The 19,146-nt window shown below is 39.2% G+C and overlaps 1 protein-coding gene across 1 annotated transcript in view; it reads left to right on the top strand.

The window, feature by feature from the left end:
• The window catches only part of YME1L1 (YME1 like 1 ATPase), a 74,925-nt gene that overhangs the window by 28,786 nt on the left and 26,993 nt on the right, over window positions 1-19,146 (top strand). The window contains exons 4-8 of the mRNA XM_079772695.1: window positions 58-156; window positions 8,721-8,830; window positions 10,054-10,204; window positions 10,588-10,671; window positions 13,391-13,473. Coding sequence (XP_079628821.1) covers window positions 58-156; window positions 8,721-8,830; window positions 10,054-10,204; window positions 10,588-10,671; window positions 13,391-13,473 — 527 coding nt within the window. The remainder of the gene's footprint in view (window positions 1-57; window positions 157-8,720; window positions 8,831-10,053; window positions 10,205-10,587; window positions 10,672-13,390; window positions 13,474-19,146) is intronic.

The following is a 19,146-nucleotide window of genomic DNA, read 5'->3' as shown; positions in this document are numbered from 1 at the left end:
ATATGCATTTTTAATGGTTTGTAATTAAAACATTTACTTATTTCATTTCCCCTCTAGGTTACATAGATGTATTTAGTACTTTACGTTCCTCTTGCCTGAACAGACAACATTCAAGAACTCTGAAGAACATTTGTTCAGATCTTCAGTACTGGCCAGGTATGAAGCAATGACTATTTATTTTGGAAAAAATAGATGTATTTAACCCTTTGCACTCGCTTGCTTTTTTCTCGATTCCTTTATTCTAATGCTAACCGTGTCGAGTCACACTCGACATCTGAGTGCAAAAGGTTAATAAATTCTGATTTGCTTTTCTTAATGATGCTAACTATTGTAGCACACAGTAAAACTTATAGAGTATTTGTTATTTTTAGTTTGGGTATATCTATGGAAAATATAAAGTAGGAGCTAAATTTTGAATGTGATAACTGCCATAGTAAATCATAGTTTAGGGTACTTATGTACACCTGCTTCAAAATGTCTGACTAAGCACATTTGCTTGCTTACCCTCATTTTCGAAATACCATTGCAAGACAGAAGAAAATAGAAAAATGAGAAATAAGTCAGGGCAAGAAATAGGAATTTCATCATTGTGTCAGAAATTTGAGTACTTTACATACATCCTATCTAATCAAGAGGGAATATGCAAATTGACCATCACATAGTCACAAGATGGCAGCCTCACAGTGGGGGCAGGGGAGCGGGCTTGATGGGCCGCCTCACCCTGAACTGCTGCCGCCCTTGCTTGCCGCCCGCCACCTCCCCACTCACCCCGGCCTCCCTGCCGCTAGCTTCACCTGGTAGTCTGTCTGCAGACTGCAGGACCCTAGGCAGGCTGTGCATGGCGGAGTCCACACTGAGGGGGATGAGGCAGGTGCGTGGGCCGCGGCGATCCCTGCGGTGCGGGGATGGACTGAGACTTCAGGTGACTCACTGGTGGCTTCCAGGTGTCGCTGGGCTGGGCTTGGGGTGGGGTGGGCTGGGGTGGGATGGGGTGAGGTAGGGTGAGTGGGGACAAAGCCTCACCGTAGGCTGTGGGCAGGGATGGGAGCCAAAGTTTAGTGCAGGAGATGGGGAGGGGTGGGGTGCCGCCGGGAGGTGTGTGGCAGGTCTGGGCAGGTGGAGACGGTGCCCGGGAGCCTAGCACGGGACCGCTTGGACCCGCCTGTGACAGACTCGTTTTGTGGAATTTCAAGGTCACCCTGCACTTCACTTAATATTTTCAAAACTGGCGTGATGCACCTGAGCGGGAGTCCTATGCAGTAGGGAATGGATGTTAGGAGTGGCGGCGAGAGGAAACCTCACAGGGGGTCAGGGAAGTGGGTCCCCAAAGACTGACTGCCCGCCTAGGTGTGAGGACGGGCTGAGGTGAGAAGATCCGCGGATGGCAAGGAGTAGGGAGCAGGCAGCAAGCATGTCTCACACAAATCCCAGTCACTTTGTGGTAATTGCCATGCCTGGTGTATTGTGTACAACCCTGGAAAGAAATGTATAGGTCCTTTCGGCTTTTATCTCTTACAAACAGGATTTTTAAACTGCAGCTTTGTTTAACATACTGAATGTAAAGGCCCTGTATTTCTTATTAAGGGATGTGACCTAACATGGCAGTCATGTCAGGATTAATGATATATCACTTAAATTGATACCATATAGTTAAAAAACAGGACTTTGTCTAAGTCAACAGGTAAATTCCTATTTAAAATTCCCTATATGAAAATAAAAACAGAGGAACTGTTGCCTTTCTGGAAAGATGTACATATCCTTTTTGGAAATGAATTAAAAAATAGCTTTGATTTAATTGTCATGATTCTCTTATGATAATTTTCCTGCCTTTTCTGGGAGGTATCTAGAGTTACAATTTTGGTCACATTTTTAGATCAATGCGATTCTTTTTTTTTTTTTTTTACCCCCAGCCATATATTACTGTTGTAACTATAAGATTGATCTAATTTTGCATTCTTATTTATGCTAATATTTCTTTACAGGTGACTTTGGGGGCGGGCACAAAAGTCTTCTTTGAAGAGCTTTGTACAGTTACTGAAGGATATTAGAAGCAGTGTTGATTGATCTATTTGATTTGACATTGAACTCTCAGAAAAACTATCCGATATTACTGAAGACATTGAATGCTGTTAGGTACCACCATGCTGCCAAGGCCGAGTTCCTTTGCATAATGTGTTGAACCGGCAGTTGGACATCCCCCGAGGGATCCCAATTTGGAGAGAGTGCAGGCCGGGCTGAGGGACCCCCCCACTGTGCACAAATTTCGTGCACCGGGCCTCTAGTCTGTAATAAAAGTATAATATGCTAATTAGACCAGATGCCTGAACAACCTTTCAGACAAAGCTGGGGCTGCAAGGGCTGAGTCCCTTATATGAATTTTGTGCATTGGGCCTCTAGTAGTTTATAAATAGATGGCATCAAATTGCTAGCAAAGTCAAATATGCATTTATTCATATTTATTGATTATCATTTGATAGCATTATATCAGGCACTAGTGATGGGTTTTAGGTCACAGTGATAAATAAAAATGACAGATGCTATCTACCTTTATGGAACTTAGATTGATATAAGAGGTCTGTCCTATTTCCAGTGGAACTTAGTAAAACCCCCAAAGTTCGAATAAATTATAATGGGCTCTGGGATGGTTGATATAGTAAACAGTTGGAAGATATCAAGAAATGGGCCAATTGTAGAACAGATACAGCTTTTAAATTTTAGGCTACAATTGGCAAGAAAAACCTTTGCATTACGGGTCTGTGTGTGTGTGTGTGTGTGTGTGTGTGTGTGTTGAGAAGAGTTTGTCTCTGAAAACTCCTGGTTTGAACTCTGATGTCAAAGAGAGAAACAAAACAGTGGTACTCCAGATTACCTTTGGACTTGAATCATACACTAAAGGCATCCTGCTCATTCACCATAAGTCTATGTTTTATAGTCTAAATACAGTTACCTACCAACTTGGTAGGTTTGAAGAAACCTATCAATGAATTAGTAAGACTCTCCACATATTTGAGGAAAGCTTGCAGCATGAAAGAGAGGCACGAAGTTGAGTAGTAATCCTCTGAAGACCAATAATCATCTGAAGAAATTGTTAATACAGAAGACAGAAATATACTTAAGAATGATATATTTTTAAATATTCATGGAGACCAAAGCTGACCATGTATTAGGGTATGAAGTATATCTTCATTTTCAAAATGTTTATAACACAGAGGTCAGGGTCTCTGATCATACAACAAAACTGAAATAACAGAAAGGATAGTTAAAAAATAACCTAAATATGTGGAAATTTAAAGATACTTTTCTAAATGTCTCGTGACTAAAGGAATATATCAAAATCAAAACTGAAACAACAAACAATTAGTAATGAACCACAATGAAAATCTGCATATCAAAATGTTTGGGTTGGTGACATACTGATGTAGACAGCATTGTATAATTTATTAGGAAATGAGGATGGGAAATGAATTGATTAACAGTCATTTTGAGAATTTTTTAAATGTGAGAAGTTAATATGGATAAAACAGACATTAAATTAAGTGAATATAACAGCAAGAACCTTTTACTTAATTAAATCAAGAACAGCCCTAGCTAGTTTTTCTCAGTGGTTAGAGTGTTGGCCCACCCGTGGACTGAAGGATCCCGGGTTTGATTCTTGGTCCTGGTCAGGATGTGTTCGGGTGGCAACCAATAGATGTGTCTCTCTCACATCAATGTTTCTCTTTCTCTCTCTGTCTTTCCTCCTCCCTTCCATTCTCTCTAAAAATCAATGGGAAATATCTTCCCTTGAGTAAAGATTAACAATGAATGAATGAATGACCGAATGACCGACTGACCGAACGAAGGAACTAAGAACAAATTTACTTTGAAAGAAATTAAGAAAATAGAACAGACAATCTGATTAAGAAACAGTAAGGAAATACAAACAGTATTAGAACTGAAAAGTGGGACCTGCCACAGATAATCCTCCTATATAATAAAAGGCTAATATGCAAATCAGCCGGATGGCTGAACAACCAGTTGCCGTGACACGCACTGATCACCAGGGGTCAGATGCTCAACACAGGAGCTGCCCCTTGGTGGTCAGTGTGTTCCCACAGGGGCTGCGCTGCTCATCCTGAAGCCAGCCTCCGCATCAATTGGACATCCCCCGAGGGATCCCGGACTGTGAGATGGCACAGGCTGGGCTGAGAGGACCCCCCTGCCCCGCCACTCTCCCACGCATGAATTTCGTGCACCAGCCTCTAGTGAAGATTATAAAATTGCTAGAAGCCCAATGCATGAAGATTCGTGCTAGAATGGACTTTCCTTTCCCTGGCTGCCGGCACTGCCTTTCCACTCTGGCCCAGCCCTTTTCCGCTCAGGCCCCGGAGCCGCCTCTTTTTGCTCCAGCCCTGCCTTCCCGTGCTGCCCAGAGGCCCCGAGAGACTAGGGGTGAGGCAGAATGCCTGCGTATGGTGACGACGCAAGCGTCCCCTCTACCCCCTGTCACTAGGTGCCTGTGTATGCAAATTAACTGCCATCCTTGTTGGGTTAATTTGCATATCACTCCTGATTGGCTGGTGGCGTAGCGGAGGTACGGTCAGTTTACATGTTTTTTCTATTATTAGGTAAGATAAGAATGTTCATAGAGAGACAAATAACCTTACGACTTCACTCATGTGGAATCTTGAAAAACAAACTGCAAAAATGCATAGATACAGAGAGCAGATCAGTGCTTACCATAGAGGAAGGGAGTTGGAAAGTAGGTAAAAAATGGTGAAGGAGGTCAATTGCGTGGTGATGGAGAGTAACTCGGTTTTTGGGGCTGATAATTTTATAGCATGTACAGAAGTCAAATTATAATGTGCACCTGAAATTTATATAATAAAAAATAAAAAAGTTACAAGATGCTGTGTATAATTTTATATTGTAAATAAAAATGTGTTTGAACATAATTATTCAAGCTATAAATTAGCAAATTTGACACAATAAGAGATAAGACAATACCGTAAAAATGGGAAGGTATAGTTTTCAAATATAATTCCTTTGCCCCAAAGCACTAGGCTCAGTTGGCTTTATGGTTACATTCTGTTTCCCAGGATTAGCAGTCTCTTGTTATTTAAAACTGTTTTATTAATAAGAAAAGATAAAATAGGCTTTCCTGTTTATTTCATGAAATGACTGACACTCAAATATTAGCAACAAAAAAATACAAAGGATCGATTTAGCTTAATAATATAGATACAGAAACCCTAAAATCTGAAAAAGCAAGTTTAAAATGTGCTAAAAAATTATGATTAAGGAGTAAAAGAGAGAAGAAAAGCAATGTTATTTCAGTGTATGATTAAAAAAAAAGCTGTGTGGTATATTTTAATTGTTGTGCTTCCTAAAAATTCTTAGAAAGTTAGAATAAAATTTTTAGTTTCTTAAGGATAGCTATTGGATGTCATTAATATTAGAAACAAGGTATGTAACATCCTGTGTTTGTGTAGTGGTAATTTGGAGGTTCTGAGCAATATGATTAAAAAGAAAAAGAAGGGAATTATATATAAGCTAAAAGAAGGGGGCCCTAGCCACTTTGGCTCAGTGGATAAAACATCTGCCTGCAGAGCAAAGGGTCCTGGGTTTGATTCTGGTCAAGGGCATGTACCTCGGTTACAGGCTCCTCCGTGGCCCAGGTCCTGGTCAGGGTGCATGCAGGAGGCAACCGATTGATGTGTTTCTCTCACATCAATATTTCTCTCTGTCTTTCCCTCTCTCTGAAAATCAATGGAAAAATATCCTCGGGTGAGGATTTAAAAAAAGGGGGGGGGGGACAGAATTAAAATTTTAGGTGAGATGCTTGTTTATCAGGATATTCAAGAAAATCAACTGAAAGGCTGTTCAACTAGTAAGAGTTCATTACATAGGTACCATGTAAGATAAATGCATAAAAATCAATAGTTATTTTAGCAATAGGTTTTATTTACAGTTTTTTCAAAACCCATTATGTATTTTATCCTGACAAGAAACATGCAACATAAGGTATACACACACACACACACACACACACACACATATATATATATATAAGTCTCTGCATAGAAAACTTCACTAAAAGAAGTAAAGGAAGAGCTGAGTAAAATACAAAGAAAAATACCATAGTCCTTTATAGAAGGACTTAGTATTATAACAATACCAATTCACACCTAAATTTATCAATTCAGTACAATTCTAGTAAAGACTTATTATGAATTAAGTTGATTTTAAACTTGGATGTAAAAAAACACACACAACAGAATCTGATTCTTTTCTTACATTAAAACAAAAGTTCCAAGTAGGTAAAGGTCTGACAAAAGAAGCATTAGATGAAGTCAGTAGACTACCTTTAAAATCATAGTTTGGGTGTTTGAAAGAGCAATGATATTCAAGTTATTAAAGTGAGACCCTTCAATATCTTTTCTTTTGTGGGCTTATTAATTTTCTCTATTTTTCTACTTATGATAAAGCACAATACAGAAGCTCTGCTGGCGTGGCTCAGTGATTGAGCATTGACCTGTGAACCAGGAGGTCATGGTTCGATTCCCAGTCAGAGCACATGTCCAGGTTTTGGGGTGTGTGCAGGGGGGAGCTAATCAATGATTCTATCTCATTACTCATGTTTCTAGCTCTCTCTCCTTCTCCCTTCCTCTTTGAAATCAATAAAAAGGTATTTTTTAAAAAGTACAATGCAAAAAACTATAGATTAAAAGATAGGGCTACCTTAATTTTATAAGTTACTGTATCAATTAAGAGACAAAGACATTAAAATAAATGTTTGAAATAAATATAACTGAAGGTTAGTATACATGACATCCATATTCTACAAATGAAAATATGTGCACAGGTCATGCATGAGTAATCAATTTACTAAAGAAATAAAAATCCTATCTAATAAAAGAGTAATATGCAAATTGACCATCACTCCAACACACAAGATGGCCGCCCCTATGTGGTCAAAGATGACTGCCCCCATGTGGACACAAGATGGCCGGCAGGGGAGGGCAGTTGTGGGTGATCAGAGAGGGCAGTTGGGGGGGACCAGGCCTGCAGGGGAGGGTAGTTGGGGGCAACCAGGCCAGCACGGGAGGGCAGTTACGGGTGACCAGGCCTGCAGGGGAGGGAAGTTAGGGGTGACCGGGCCTGCAGGGGAGGGCAGTTAGGGGCAACCAAGCTGGCAAGGGAGGGCAGTTACGGTTTACTGGGCCAGCAGGGGAGGGCAGTTGGGGGCGACTAGGCCTGCAGGGGAGGACAGGGGCGACCAGGCTGGCAGGGGAGGGCAGTTAGGGGTGACCAGGCCAGCAGGGAAGGGCAGTTAGGGGTGACCAGGTCAGCAGGGAAGTACAGTTAGGGGCAATTGGGCCGGCAGAGGAACAGTTAGGCGTTGATCAGGCTGGCAGGGGAGTGGTTAGGGGGGTGATCAGCCTGGCAGGGGTTGATCAGGCTGGCAGGCAGAAGCAGTTAGGGGCAATCAGGCAGGCAGGCAGGTGAGCGGTTGGGAGCCAGCAGTCCTGGATTGTGAGAGAGATGTTTGACTGCCCTCAAGGGGTCCCAGATTGCAGAGGTTGCAGGCTGGGCTGAGGGACACACACACACACACACACACACACACACACTGTGCACGAATTTCATGTACCGGGCCTCTAGTAATCAATAAAAATAAATTGTTTTCAATATTTACTCTCACTTCTATTCCAAGATGCAAATTAAAACAAAATACTACTTTTTGCCCATCAGATTTATACAAATTAACAAGATTTATATTACCCATTGTTGCAAAGACTGTGGAGAAAAGGATAATCATATTCATTGGTGGGTGTATAAATTGATAATAGCTTTCTAGAGGGCAATTAAGTGGTAAGCCATGTAAATCTTACAGTTTTACTTTTAGGAATTTAGTCTACATGTACTGAAAGAGAATAGGCGTAAGAATTTTACTGCAGCATTATTTTTAGCAATAAAAATAGGAAGCGCCCTAGCTGGTTTGCTCAGTGGATAGAGTGTCTGCCTGCAGACTGAAGGGTCTTGGGTTCTATTCCAGTCAAGGGCACATGCCCAGATTGTGGGCTTGATCCCCAGTAGGGAGTGTGCAGGAGGCAGCTAATCAGTGATTCTCTCTCACCATTGATGTTTCTATTCTCTCTCCCTCTCCCTTCCTTTCTGAAATCAATAAAAAAATATTTTAAAAAAATAGGAAGCAACTAATGTCTGGAGTAGAGAAATGGTTAAATAAATTGCTTTACGCAGATAAAAAATTGGAAAACTATAAACAGCCATTAAACTGAAAGTACTGTCTGACCTATTTTGAAAATGTCTATGATATATTAAGTGAAAGAAAACAATGGCAAAAAGTTATGACTTATTTTTATAGAAAGAACGTGTTTAAACACATAGAAGTGTAGTCATCGAATTGTTAAGCAACACTGGTTACTTATAGGAAGTAGGAGTGTGATTTGAGGAATTAGGAGACACTGATTTTTATTTGATATGCATCTATGTTTCATTTTTTACATTTTTAAATTACCAAAATAAAAGTAAAGTCGATTACATAGATCAATCCATTTTAATGACAAGTGTGTTGAAGTGTCAGGGAAAGAACTGGTAAAAAATAAGATGAAGATCTAGGATGTACAGGTCTGGTGTCAGCATTTTGAATCTTAGGCATAATTCTCTTCTTGTACAAAATGTATGATGAGAAGTAAATGTGATATTGTTTCATTCAGTTTTCATACAGTCTCGGGGTTTTAAAACGTTAAAATCAAGAACACGACGTCTACAGTCCACCTCTGAAAGATTAGCAGAAACACAGTATATAGCACCATCATTTGTGAAGGTAATTAGACCATTTTTGTTTGTTTGTTTGTTTGTTTGTTTGTTTGAAAGAGCAATAATTTTCAAGTTATTAAAATGAGAACCTTCAATATCTGATTTCTTTTGTGGGCTTATTAATTTTCTCCATTTTTCTACTTATGATAAAGGATGAATATCCTGTGTAGTCCTAACTACAACTCTTCTGGGTGTCAAACTTCTCTCTCCACTGGCCTATTAGACATCTCACTCTGTTTCTTCTCCCTACCAACCTATACCTGCTTATGAGTAGCATCCACTCAAGCTAGTAGCCTGCTGATCAACTTTGATGTGTCCATCTTTTATCTCCCACAGCCATTAATCACTAAGTCCTGTTGATTACTAAAATCCTGTTGATCCAACCCAGCCTCTTGAGTCTCTGTTTTATCCCCTCCCAGTTCTGTTGCATAGACTATTACAGTAATCTAGGCAAGAAATGGTTACAGGCACTCAGGTAGTCTACATGCCTTTAGTTTTACTACCTTCAGTTTAGCCTCCAGACTGCCACCCACCAGTGCATGTAAAATGTATTACATGTCATAATTGTATTTCTCTGCTTTATTGTTACCTGCCATGATACACAAGGCATGTTATTGTTTGTTCTCCTGCTTACATTTTTTTCCCCCCTCATCTCTCAATGTGTAACCCCCTCTTTACCCCTGCTGTCTTCCTCTTTTGGCATTTTAAAGTCCTGTCACATAATCTTGTAGTTCTTCAGCTCTAAAGACTGTTGTTTCATGCCTTTTTAGATTGTGCTGTTTGTTCTCTGCGGCTAAGGTATCCCATTCTCTGAAAGGCCTTTCTTGACTTCCTTAGGTAGCATTTAGTTTACCACCATGCCTAGTACTTCTGATATAATGTCAAAACTTTATATATCTCTCCCCAATAGATGGAAAGCATTCAGATAATTGTTTATTCATCAAAGGAGTTTGAACATCAAGCAATTAGAACCCTAAGTCAACCTGTTTTAAGTATAGTGTTCTTACAGAGAGTTTCTTGATTGACATAGGTATAGGACCCACTGTTAGTTTCCTAGCCATTGATTAAGTAATTTATTATTGAGATTGTATAAAATTTGTCACACTAACAATAAAATTAAAAAATTCTAGAATTTCAATAAATTTTTGAGTGTGTGAGTGGTCAGTATTTCTGGGGAGTGTTACTACCTTTTACAGTTAGTTAATACTGTTGAATTGCTTGTGTATTTAGGGATTTCTTTTGCGGGACAGGGGATCAGATGTTGAGACTTTGGACAAACTCATGAAAACCAAAAATATACCTGAAGCTCACCAAGATGCATTTAAAACTGGTTTTGCAGAGGGTTTTCTGAAAGCTCAAGCACTAACACAAAAAACCAATGGTAAGCTAATTTGACATTCATGTTTGAAGAGAATGTATGAAAGGAAGTCAAAGTTCTATCTTCAAGTGATTATGAATAGCTTTTCTACTACTTATCCAATTTTTAATTGGTTATATTGTATTATGTTTATAACTGAAGCTGTGCAGAAATTGGAAATATCTGCTGGTATTTTCCCTTTCTCAACTGAGAAACCAAAGTCAAGGCTTTATGAAGTTTTTGGTAGCAGGGTGTTAAAAGGAAATTATGGAAATTATGCAAAAGAACACCAGGTCCCAAAATTGTGTGTGATGAAATATGATTACCATCAGTAACCTAATGTTTGCATCTCATCGAGCTGTCATTTCTCATTGATAAAATTTGATTTACTGCTTTTTCTTCTCCAGATTCTCTAAGACGAACTCGTCTGATTCTCTTTGTTCTGCTGCTATTTGGCATTTATGGACTTTTAAAAAACCCATTTTTATCTGGTAAAGTTTCTTTTTATTTATCTGACTTATTAATCTTAAAAATATTTCACATACTCATTTCTTTTTCATAGTCTAATTAATATTTAAGACTTAAAGAAAATTTTACATTGATTTGTAGATTACAAGAAAAGTTTCTTTAGGCACTGTACAAATTAAAGTTTTGCGCATTTTGAGAAAATAATGTTTTTTGGAAGTTCCAAGGATTGTGTTAGAGTGAAAATGTTATTTCAACTTCTAGTAGCGATAGTGGTTGGTTTCCTAGATTTTAATCCTCACAGAGGTTCACTATTGATTTTTTTTTTTAAGAGAGGAAGAAGAAGTGGGGGAGACAGAGAAAGAGAACGAGAGAGAACATCGATTAGTTGCCTCCTACACACCTCTACCAGGGATTGAACCTGCAACCTAGGTATGTGCACTTACTGGGAATCAAACCCTAAACTTTTTGGTGTATGGGATGACACTCCAATCAACTGTGCCACCTGGCCAGGGCTATATCTGTCCAATTATTAAGTTAAAAAACTATGTAGCAGAATTTTATAATAGCAGTACAAAATGATACAGTTATTTTAAAGACAAATTAATAAATTGAATGAATTGAAAATTACTTTATATAAAATTAAATGTGTCCTATAGTTTTTCAGTTTCCCAATCTAAAATGAAGTAATAATGTGAAGTTTAAGTGGTTCAAATTGCTTTTTCAACTACTGTTTTTACTTTCTTCATGATTACCTTGAGAGAAAAAGAACTGATGTATTATTAAGAATATCAGTTGATTTGGATCAGGACTTCATTCTAGAACTTGCATGTAGCCTGAGATATTATTAACGTTTTTGTGTGACATGAAACCTGAGACCAAGTTTTTAACATCCATAAATCGCTTTTACATCTAGATTACCGTCTCATGCTTCCTTCTGTTTTAAAAAAAGAACCAGTGTCCGGCTGGTGTGGCTCAGTGTTGAATGTTGACCTATGAACCAGCAGGTAGCGGTTCAATTCCCAGTCAGGTCACAAGCCTGGGTTGCGGGCTCTGTCTCTCTCTCTCTCTCCCTCTCCCTTCCTCTTTGAAATCAATAAAGAAATATACATAAATATATTTTTTAAAACCCACTATAGGATGATAGGGTGATATAGTAGGTTGTTAGAGGGAGGGATGGCATGACCACTGATTATTCTTTTTTCTTTTTAATTAATGGCTTACATTAAGCAAAACATATATTACAGTATGAAATGCACTGCCTTTGGGTAATTACTCTAATTTTTTATTAGGTCCAACTGTTTCTGCTGCAAATTTATTAAATCCATTATATAAAGTCTTAAAAAGTAGTTTAGTGGGCTGAACTAATTATGTGTATTCTAGAATTACTATTTTAAACCTGCTCTCCTGACTTGTATGTTCTTGATTTGCTAAGTATTTCTTGATAATCCTATGTTTTTGCCTGCTCAGTTTTGGCTTTTATATTTCAGTATCCTAAAGACAGTATTTGTGACTTATTCTGAGGAAATTAGAAATTGCTTAGTTTACTCATTCATATCTGTCTAGTCTAGAAGTTTACCCAAGAGGGAGAGGTTTAAGAAAGCTTTTTGTTACCTAGTTTATTTGTTTGTTCTCCATAGTTGATCCCAGATATTTTACTATTCTACCAAACTTTTACTATCTTTTTAAAAAATATATATATTTTTTGATTTCAGAGAGGAAGGGAGAGGGAGAGAGAGATAGAAACATCAATGATGAGAGAAAATCATTGATTGGCTGCCTCCTACTGGGGATCGAGCCTGCAACCCTGGACATGTGCCCTTGATCAGAATCGAACCCAGTACCCTTTAGTCCGCAGGCTGATGCTCTATCCACTGAGCCAAACCAACTAGGGCTTTTACTACTTTTCTTATTCTTAGTGATATCATTATTGATAAATCATCTAACAGCATATAATAACAGTTGTCAGAGGAAGAAGGCTGTTTAAAAAGTGCAAGTGTAATGCCCTGACCGGTGTGGCTCAGTGGATGGAGCGTCAGCCTGCGGACTGAAGGGCCCCGGGTTGGGTTCCGGTCAGGGCCATGTACCTTGGTTGCAGGCGCGTCCCCAGTAGGGGGTGTGCAGGAGGCGGCTGGTTGGTGTTTCTCTCTCATTGATGTTTCTGGCTCTCTGTCCCTCTCCCTTCCTCTCTGTAAAAATCAATAAAAAATACTAAAAAAAATTGCAAGTGTTAAGCTTCACTTTTTTTTTTTTTAATGCCTAGATTTGTATGCTAGGTTAAGGCAAAATATTTCAAACTGTAGATCTCTGATTGGTTGTATCATGATAAGTGAAGATGATTGTTAAAAATGCAAACTCTAGGTGCCCTTTTCCTAAATCTACAAATCAGAAGTTCTGTGCCGTGGCCTGAGAACCTGCATTAACACATACTTCAAGTGATGTTTATGCATACTGGATTTTGAGAGCCATTGGTTTAAGATTTCTGTCATTGGCTATTACAAGGAGAAAAAGAATATAATCCTTAGTTTTAATTGGAAAGTACAATGATGTAATTTTAATGTGAGTCATTTATTCCTTGAATTATGGTCCAGAAATCCAGAAAACCTAGTGTTTACTCCTCACTCTAATTTAATGTATGTGACGTTAGATATATAATTTGTCTGGGCTTTGCTTTCTTGCTTCTGAAAAAATAAGGTGGTTGGAATTCTATGAATCTGTCAAACATACATATTTTGTTTCCTTTAGTCCGCTTCCGGACAACAACGGGGCTTGATTCTGCAGTAGATCCTGTCCAGATGAAAAATGTCACCTTTGAGCATGTTAAAGGAGTAAGTTAAAAAGTTTACCTTCACCTCTTTAAACATTAACTGTATAAGGTCAATATTTAATTCTAAAGGTGTGAATAATAGAAAATACATATATTGGTCTCTGCCCCCAGTACCTGGAGCAGAGCTCCTAAAACACTCATAATTTCCTATGTGATGAGAGAACTGGAAGCATCTTTTGTTCAACTATTTGGCCTTTGAGCACTATTTCTGACACAGAGCTTCTAAATCCCTTGGAATTTCTTGGATGATATGAAGCGTCTTCTTTTTTCTGTTTTTATTTTTATTTTTTTTAATTTAATAAATCTTTATTGTTCAGATTATTATAATTATTTCCCCTTTTTCACCCCATAGCTCCCCTCCACCTGGTTCCCACCCCACCCTCGGCCCTTACCTCCTCCCCGCCACTGTCCTCATCCATAGGTGTACAATTTTTGTCCAGTCTCTTCCTGCACGCCCCTTAACCCCTTTCCCCCTGAGAATTATCAATCCACTCCCATTCTGTGCCCCTGATTCTATTATATTCACCAGTTTATTCTGTTCCTCAGATTTTTAATTCACTTGATTTTTAGATTCACTTGTTGATAGATATGTATTTGTTGTTCATAATTTTTATCTTTACTTTTTTCTTCTTCTTCCTCTTCTTAAAGAATACCTTTCAGCATTTCATATAATACTGGTTTGGTGGTGATGAACTCCTTTAGCTTTTTCTTATCTGTGAAGCTCTTTATCTGACCTTCAATTCTGAATGATAGCTTTGCTGGGTAGAGTAATCTTGGTTGTAGGTTGTTGCTATTCATCACTTTGAATATTTCTTGTCACTCCCTTCTGGCCTGCATAGTTTCTGTTGAGAAATCAGCTGACAATTGTATGGGTGCTCCCTGGTAGGTAATTAACTGTTTTTCTATTGCTGCTCTTAAGATTCTCTCTTTGTCTTTTGCCCTTGGCATTTTAATAATGATGTGTCTTGGTGTGGTCCTCTTTGGATTCCTTTTGTTTGGGGTCCTCTGTGCTTCCTGGAGTTGTAAGTCAATTTCTTTCACCAGGTGGGGGAAGTTTTCAGTCATTATTTCTTCAAATAGGTTTTCAGTATTTTGCTCTCTCTCTTCTTCTGGCACCCCCATAATTTTGATGTTGGTATGCTTGAAGTTGTCCCAGAGGCTCCTTACACTATCTTCAAATTTTTGGATTCTTTTTTCTTTTTGTTTTTCTGGTTGAGTGTTTTTTGCTTCTTCTTATTTCAAATCTTGACTTGATTCTTGCATTCCTCTAGTCTGCTGTTGGGTCTCTGTATAATATTTTTTATTTCAGTTAGTGTGTGTTTAATTTCTAGTTGGTCCTTTTTCATATCCTTGAGGGTCTCATTAAATTTGTCAACCTTTTCTAGGAAATTCTTGAAAAACCTTCTAACCGTGGTTTTGAACTCTATGTCCATTTGTTTGTTCTCCTCCATTTCTTTCGTTTGTGATCTGTTTCTTTGTCTCCATATTTTCGCTGCTTCCCTGAGTTGGTAGGGTAGCTTTGTGTGGTAGGTGACCTATAGGGCAAATATATAGCTTTGTGTGGTAGGTGACCTATAGTTACCTGAGGTGGACGCTCTTGGTGCACCCCTTAGTGGACTGTGTATACAGCCTAGTTGTAGTTAAGTCTTGATTGTTGTTGGTGTCACTGGGAGGAATTGACCTCCAGGCCAATTGGTTGTGAGGACCCGCTGTGTCTATAATGGAAGAACTGCTGTGCTGGAGACACGCTTATGGGGCAGGACTTGTTTCAGTGGGGCTTTGGTGCTCATTGAGTCTGCCTCTTGAATGTGTCACTTATGGATGTGAATAGTTGAAATCTGGTGTCATCTTACACTGACCACTAGATACACTAGCTTCTGGATCTTCGATGGGTGCAGGTCAGCTACTGTCTGAGGCCACCCAGCAGGAGCTACAGCGAGAATTACAGTTTTCTCCTCTTTCCTTGGGGTTTGGAGGTTTTGGAGGTGTCTGACCAGAGCTGCAGTTTGTTAGGTTAAGCTGCGATAGGGCAGGCCATTTATATGCAAAAGCCGCTGCGTGGATCTTGGGGGGGTTTGTAGATTGTGCGGGGCGGGGTCTCAGAAAGTCACTAGGCTAGGGAGTGGCAAACAGCGATGGCTGTCAGTCAGCCATCTCTGCGTCTCCGCGTTTCCAAGTCCCCGTGTCCCGCGCCCCAACACAGTAAACAATGATTGTTGAGCGCACCTCTGCAAGAAAGTCACCCTCACTTTCCGACCCATGACAGACAGTCCAGCTTCTCCCCGTAGGAGTTTGGGTCCCCAGTTTCTCCCCAGAAACTGGAGTTCAGAGTAATTGGTAGCTTGTCTCCCTTCAGGTAGAAAAAAGTAGTGCAGCCAGTTGCCTGCTGCCAGCCTGATTCACGCACCTCCATACCTCAGCTTTTCAGCACTTGTGCACGTCTCAATGCTCTTTTCTCTTTCCCTCTAGTTGTAGAACTTCCACTCAGCCAGCTTTCCCGTCGTTCTGGGTGATAGACGTTTTGTCTTTTAGTTGTAGTTTTGAAATTGTTGTGCAAGGCAGCAGTTCAGGTGTTTACCTATGCCTCCATCTTGGTTTTCTCTCAAGGAGTGTCTTCTGTTCTAATGAGGTGTCTGTTGGTGGGCTACTGGATAGCTTTAGAATGAGGGCTGGTTACCAGAAAGACCAAGCCATAATTAGAAGCTTGGAGTGCCTAGATCTAATCCTTGAGTGAATAGAATGGTTCATTGCTAGTTCATAGGCAATTAATTAAATTATTGGTTTGACAAATAATTAATAGTGTCTTTTAAGTGCAAATTCCTGTTTTATGTACTGGGATAGAAGAACTGAAAAAAATCTCTGCTCTCTTGGAGTTTTAATTCTAACAGGAATTGGACAAGGATATATGCCATATAAGGAAATAATAGATGTTAAGTGATAAAGGATTATGGTGGAAAATAGAGCAAGGTGTAAAGAGGATGGGAAGTTCTGGGATAAAGGTCACAATTTTATTATTTTTAAAATTTTATTTTTCAAATGACAGCTTATATTCAGTATTATTTGGTACTAGTTTCAGGTACAGTATAGTGGTTATACCATCGTTTGCTATTTTCAACACCTACTTGACACCATACATAGTAATTAGAACATTGTTGACTATATTCCCTGTGTTGTACTGTATATCCCCATGACTATTTTGTGACTATCAATTTGTACTTCTTAATTCCTTTACCTTTTTCATCTATTTCCCAACTCTACTCACCTGTGGCAACCTGCAATTTTTTTTTCTCTGTATCTATGTATGAGTCTCTTTCAATTTTGTTTGTTCATTTATTTTGTTCTTTAGATTCCACACATAAGTGAAATTATATTGTATTTATCTTACTCTATCTGTTTTATTTCACTTAGTATAATACCCTCTAGATCCATGCTATTGCAAATAGTAAAATTTCATTCTTTTTTTATGACTGAGAAATAGTCTATTGTATATATGTACGAGCTTTTTAATATACTCATCTATTGATGAACACTGGGGTTGCTTCCATATCTTGGCTGTTGTAAATAACCCAGTAATAAAAATAGGGGTGTATATATTCTTTCAAATAAGTGTTTTGGATTTCTTCGGATATATATCCAGAAGTTGAAGGCTGGGTCATAAGGCAGTTCCTTTTTAAAAAAATAAAAAAATCTTTATTGTTGAAAATATTACATAAGGGAACTATAACCCAAAATAGCCCAAAGGATTCTCACCTACCGCACATGCCCTTCCTACCTGTTTCGATGCAGGTTCCTCTGTAAATTTTTAGTTATAAGTCTTCTGTTCAGCTAGTGGACAGATGATTATTCAAATCGATTGTTCTGCACTTTAGCCAATACTCTGATATGGTCCTGGGAAGAGGTGAGTGTATCTTCCATCTACTCTGCTGCCATTTTCAAAATTTCTAAAGGTGACTTTTTTTTTTTTACTGATTTCAGAGAGGAAGAAAGAGGGAGAGATAGAAACATCAATGATGAGAGAGAACCATTGATTGGCTTCCTCCTGTGCACCCCCTGCTGGGGATTGAGCCCGCAACCTGGGCATGTGCTCTTAACCGGAATCGAACCCAGGACCCTTCAGTTCCCAGGCCAACACTCTATCCACTGATCCAAACCGGCTAGGGCCTAAAGGTCACAATTTTAATTGGGGTGTTCAGGGAATGATTGAGTGAGATGGTGACATATAAGTGAAGATTTGAAGAAGATGGGAAAAGCTATACATGTATTTGAAATAAGAACAATTTTTGCTAGAGGAAGAGAGAATAAAGGACCTAAAGAATTAATGTTCATTATTTGTTCATGGAGCTATTGATGAGAGAGAGAGAGAGAGAGAGAGAGAGAGAGAGAGAGAGAGAGAGAGAGAGAGAGAGAGAGAAGGAAGAGAGAGAAGGAAGATGGAGAGAGAGAAACATCAGTGTGAGAGAGAGACATCCATTGGTTGTTTCCCAAAGGCCCCCCCTGACCTGGGCTGGGGATTGAATCTGCAACTCAGGTACATTCCCTTAACTGGAAATTGAACTTGTGACCCTTTGGTGTGTGGGCCGATGCTCCAACCTTTGAGCCACATTGGCTAGGGCACCTATGTTGTTTTAACATCTGGCCTTCTGCACTAATTTTTGGTATCATTCTGGCAGTAGTGACTTTTGATATCATTTGCATTTGTGACTTTTCTAGTATGCTAACTAGGAAAATGTCTCACCATTTCTGATAGGCAGCTTTTGTAATCTTACATTAGAGTTTTTTAAAAATTGAGCTGATGCTCTATTTATTATCTTTGTTGGTAGGATTGGGATTCATTCATGGTAGAAATGAGTTCTGCAAACAGTTATTTTGAGGATTAAATCTTCTAAACTTTTTTTGGCCACATCCTTTTACAAAATATCATTACGAAAAGGAGGACCTATGTAATACTTTCAACAATAAAGATTAAAAATAAATCATTACATCATAGCTCAATTCTAGTTATGCCCTTTAGTGTTTATGAGGAACTGAATAATTTATAATCTAGTAGAAATTCCTTATAATGAAAACAACCTCATAATCACAAATTAATGTTTTAAGTTAAACACAGATCCCTTATCATTAATATAGCATGGCAATATACTGTTATTAACATATCATCCTACCTAATAAAAGAGTAATATGCAAATTGACCCTAACTCTGCTACACCCACAAGCCACGCCCACCAGCCAATCAGGAGCAAATATGCAAATAAACCCAACCAAGATGGCTACAGCCCCAGAGAGCAGGAGGGATGCTTGGGTTTCCTCAGCAACAGGGAAGCCAAGCTTTCCGCCTGCCATTACCGGCCTAAGCCTCCACTTAAGGCTACAAGTTTCAATTATAGAAGGTAAACAAATCCAAACAGAAATGGCGGCAGCTACGGAGCTGGAAAGAGCAGGAGGCAAGGGTTTCCCCCAGCAACGGAGGAAGCAAAGCCCTGGCCCAGGCCTCCGTTTAAGGCTACAAAGTTTCAATTATAGAAGATACATCAATCCCAAGAGAAATGGCTGCCGGCCAGGGAGCAAGCAGGAGGCTTGGCTCTGCTCCAGGCTACAAAGTTTCAATTGTAGAAGATAAATAAATTCCAGATACCAGGGCCTCCTCTTGGGTCGCCAGGGGGCATTGGCTGGCCTG

Source organism: Cnephaeus nilssonii, assembly GCF_951640355.1.
Source record: "Cnephaeus nilssonii genome assembly, chromosome: 1".
Lineage (NCBI taxonomy): Eukaryota > Metazoa > Chordata > Mammalia > Chiroptera > Vespertilionidae > Cnephaeus > Cnephaeus nilssonii.
The sequence above is the reverse complement of the archived record's forward strand: the minus strand, read 5'-3'. Positions and strand labels throughout refer to the sequence as shown.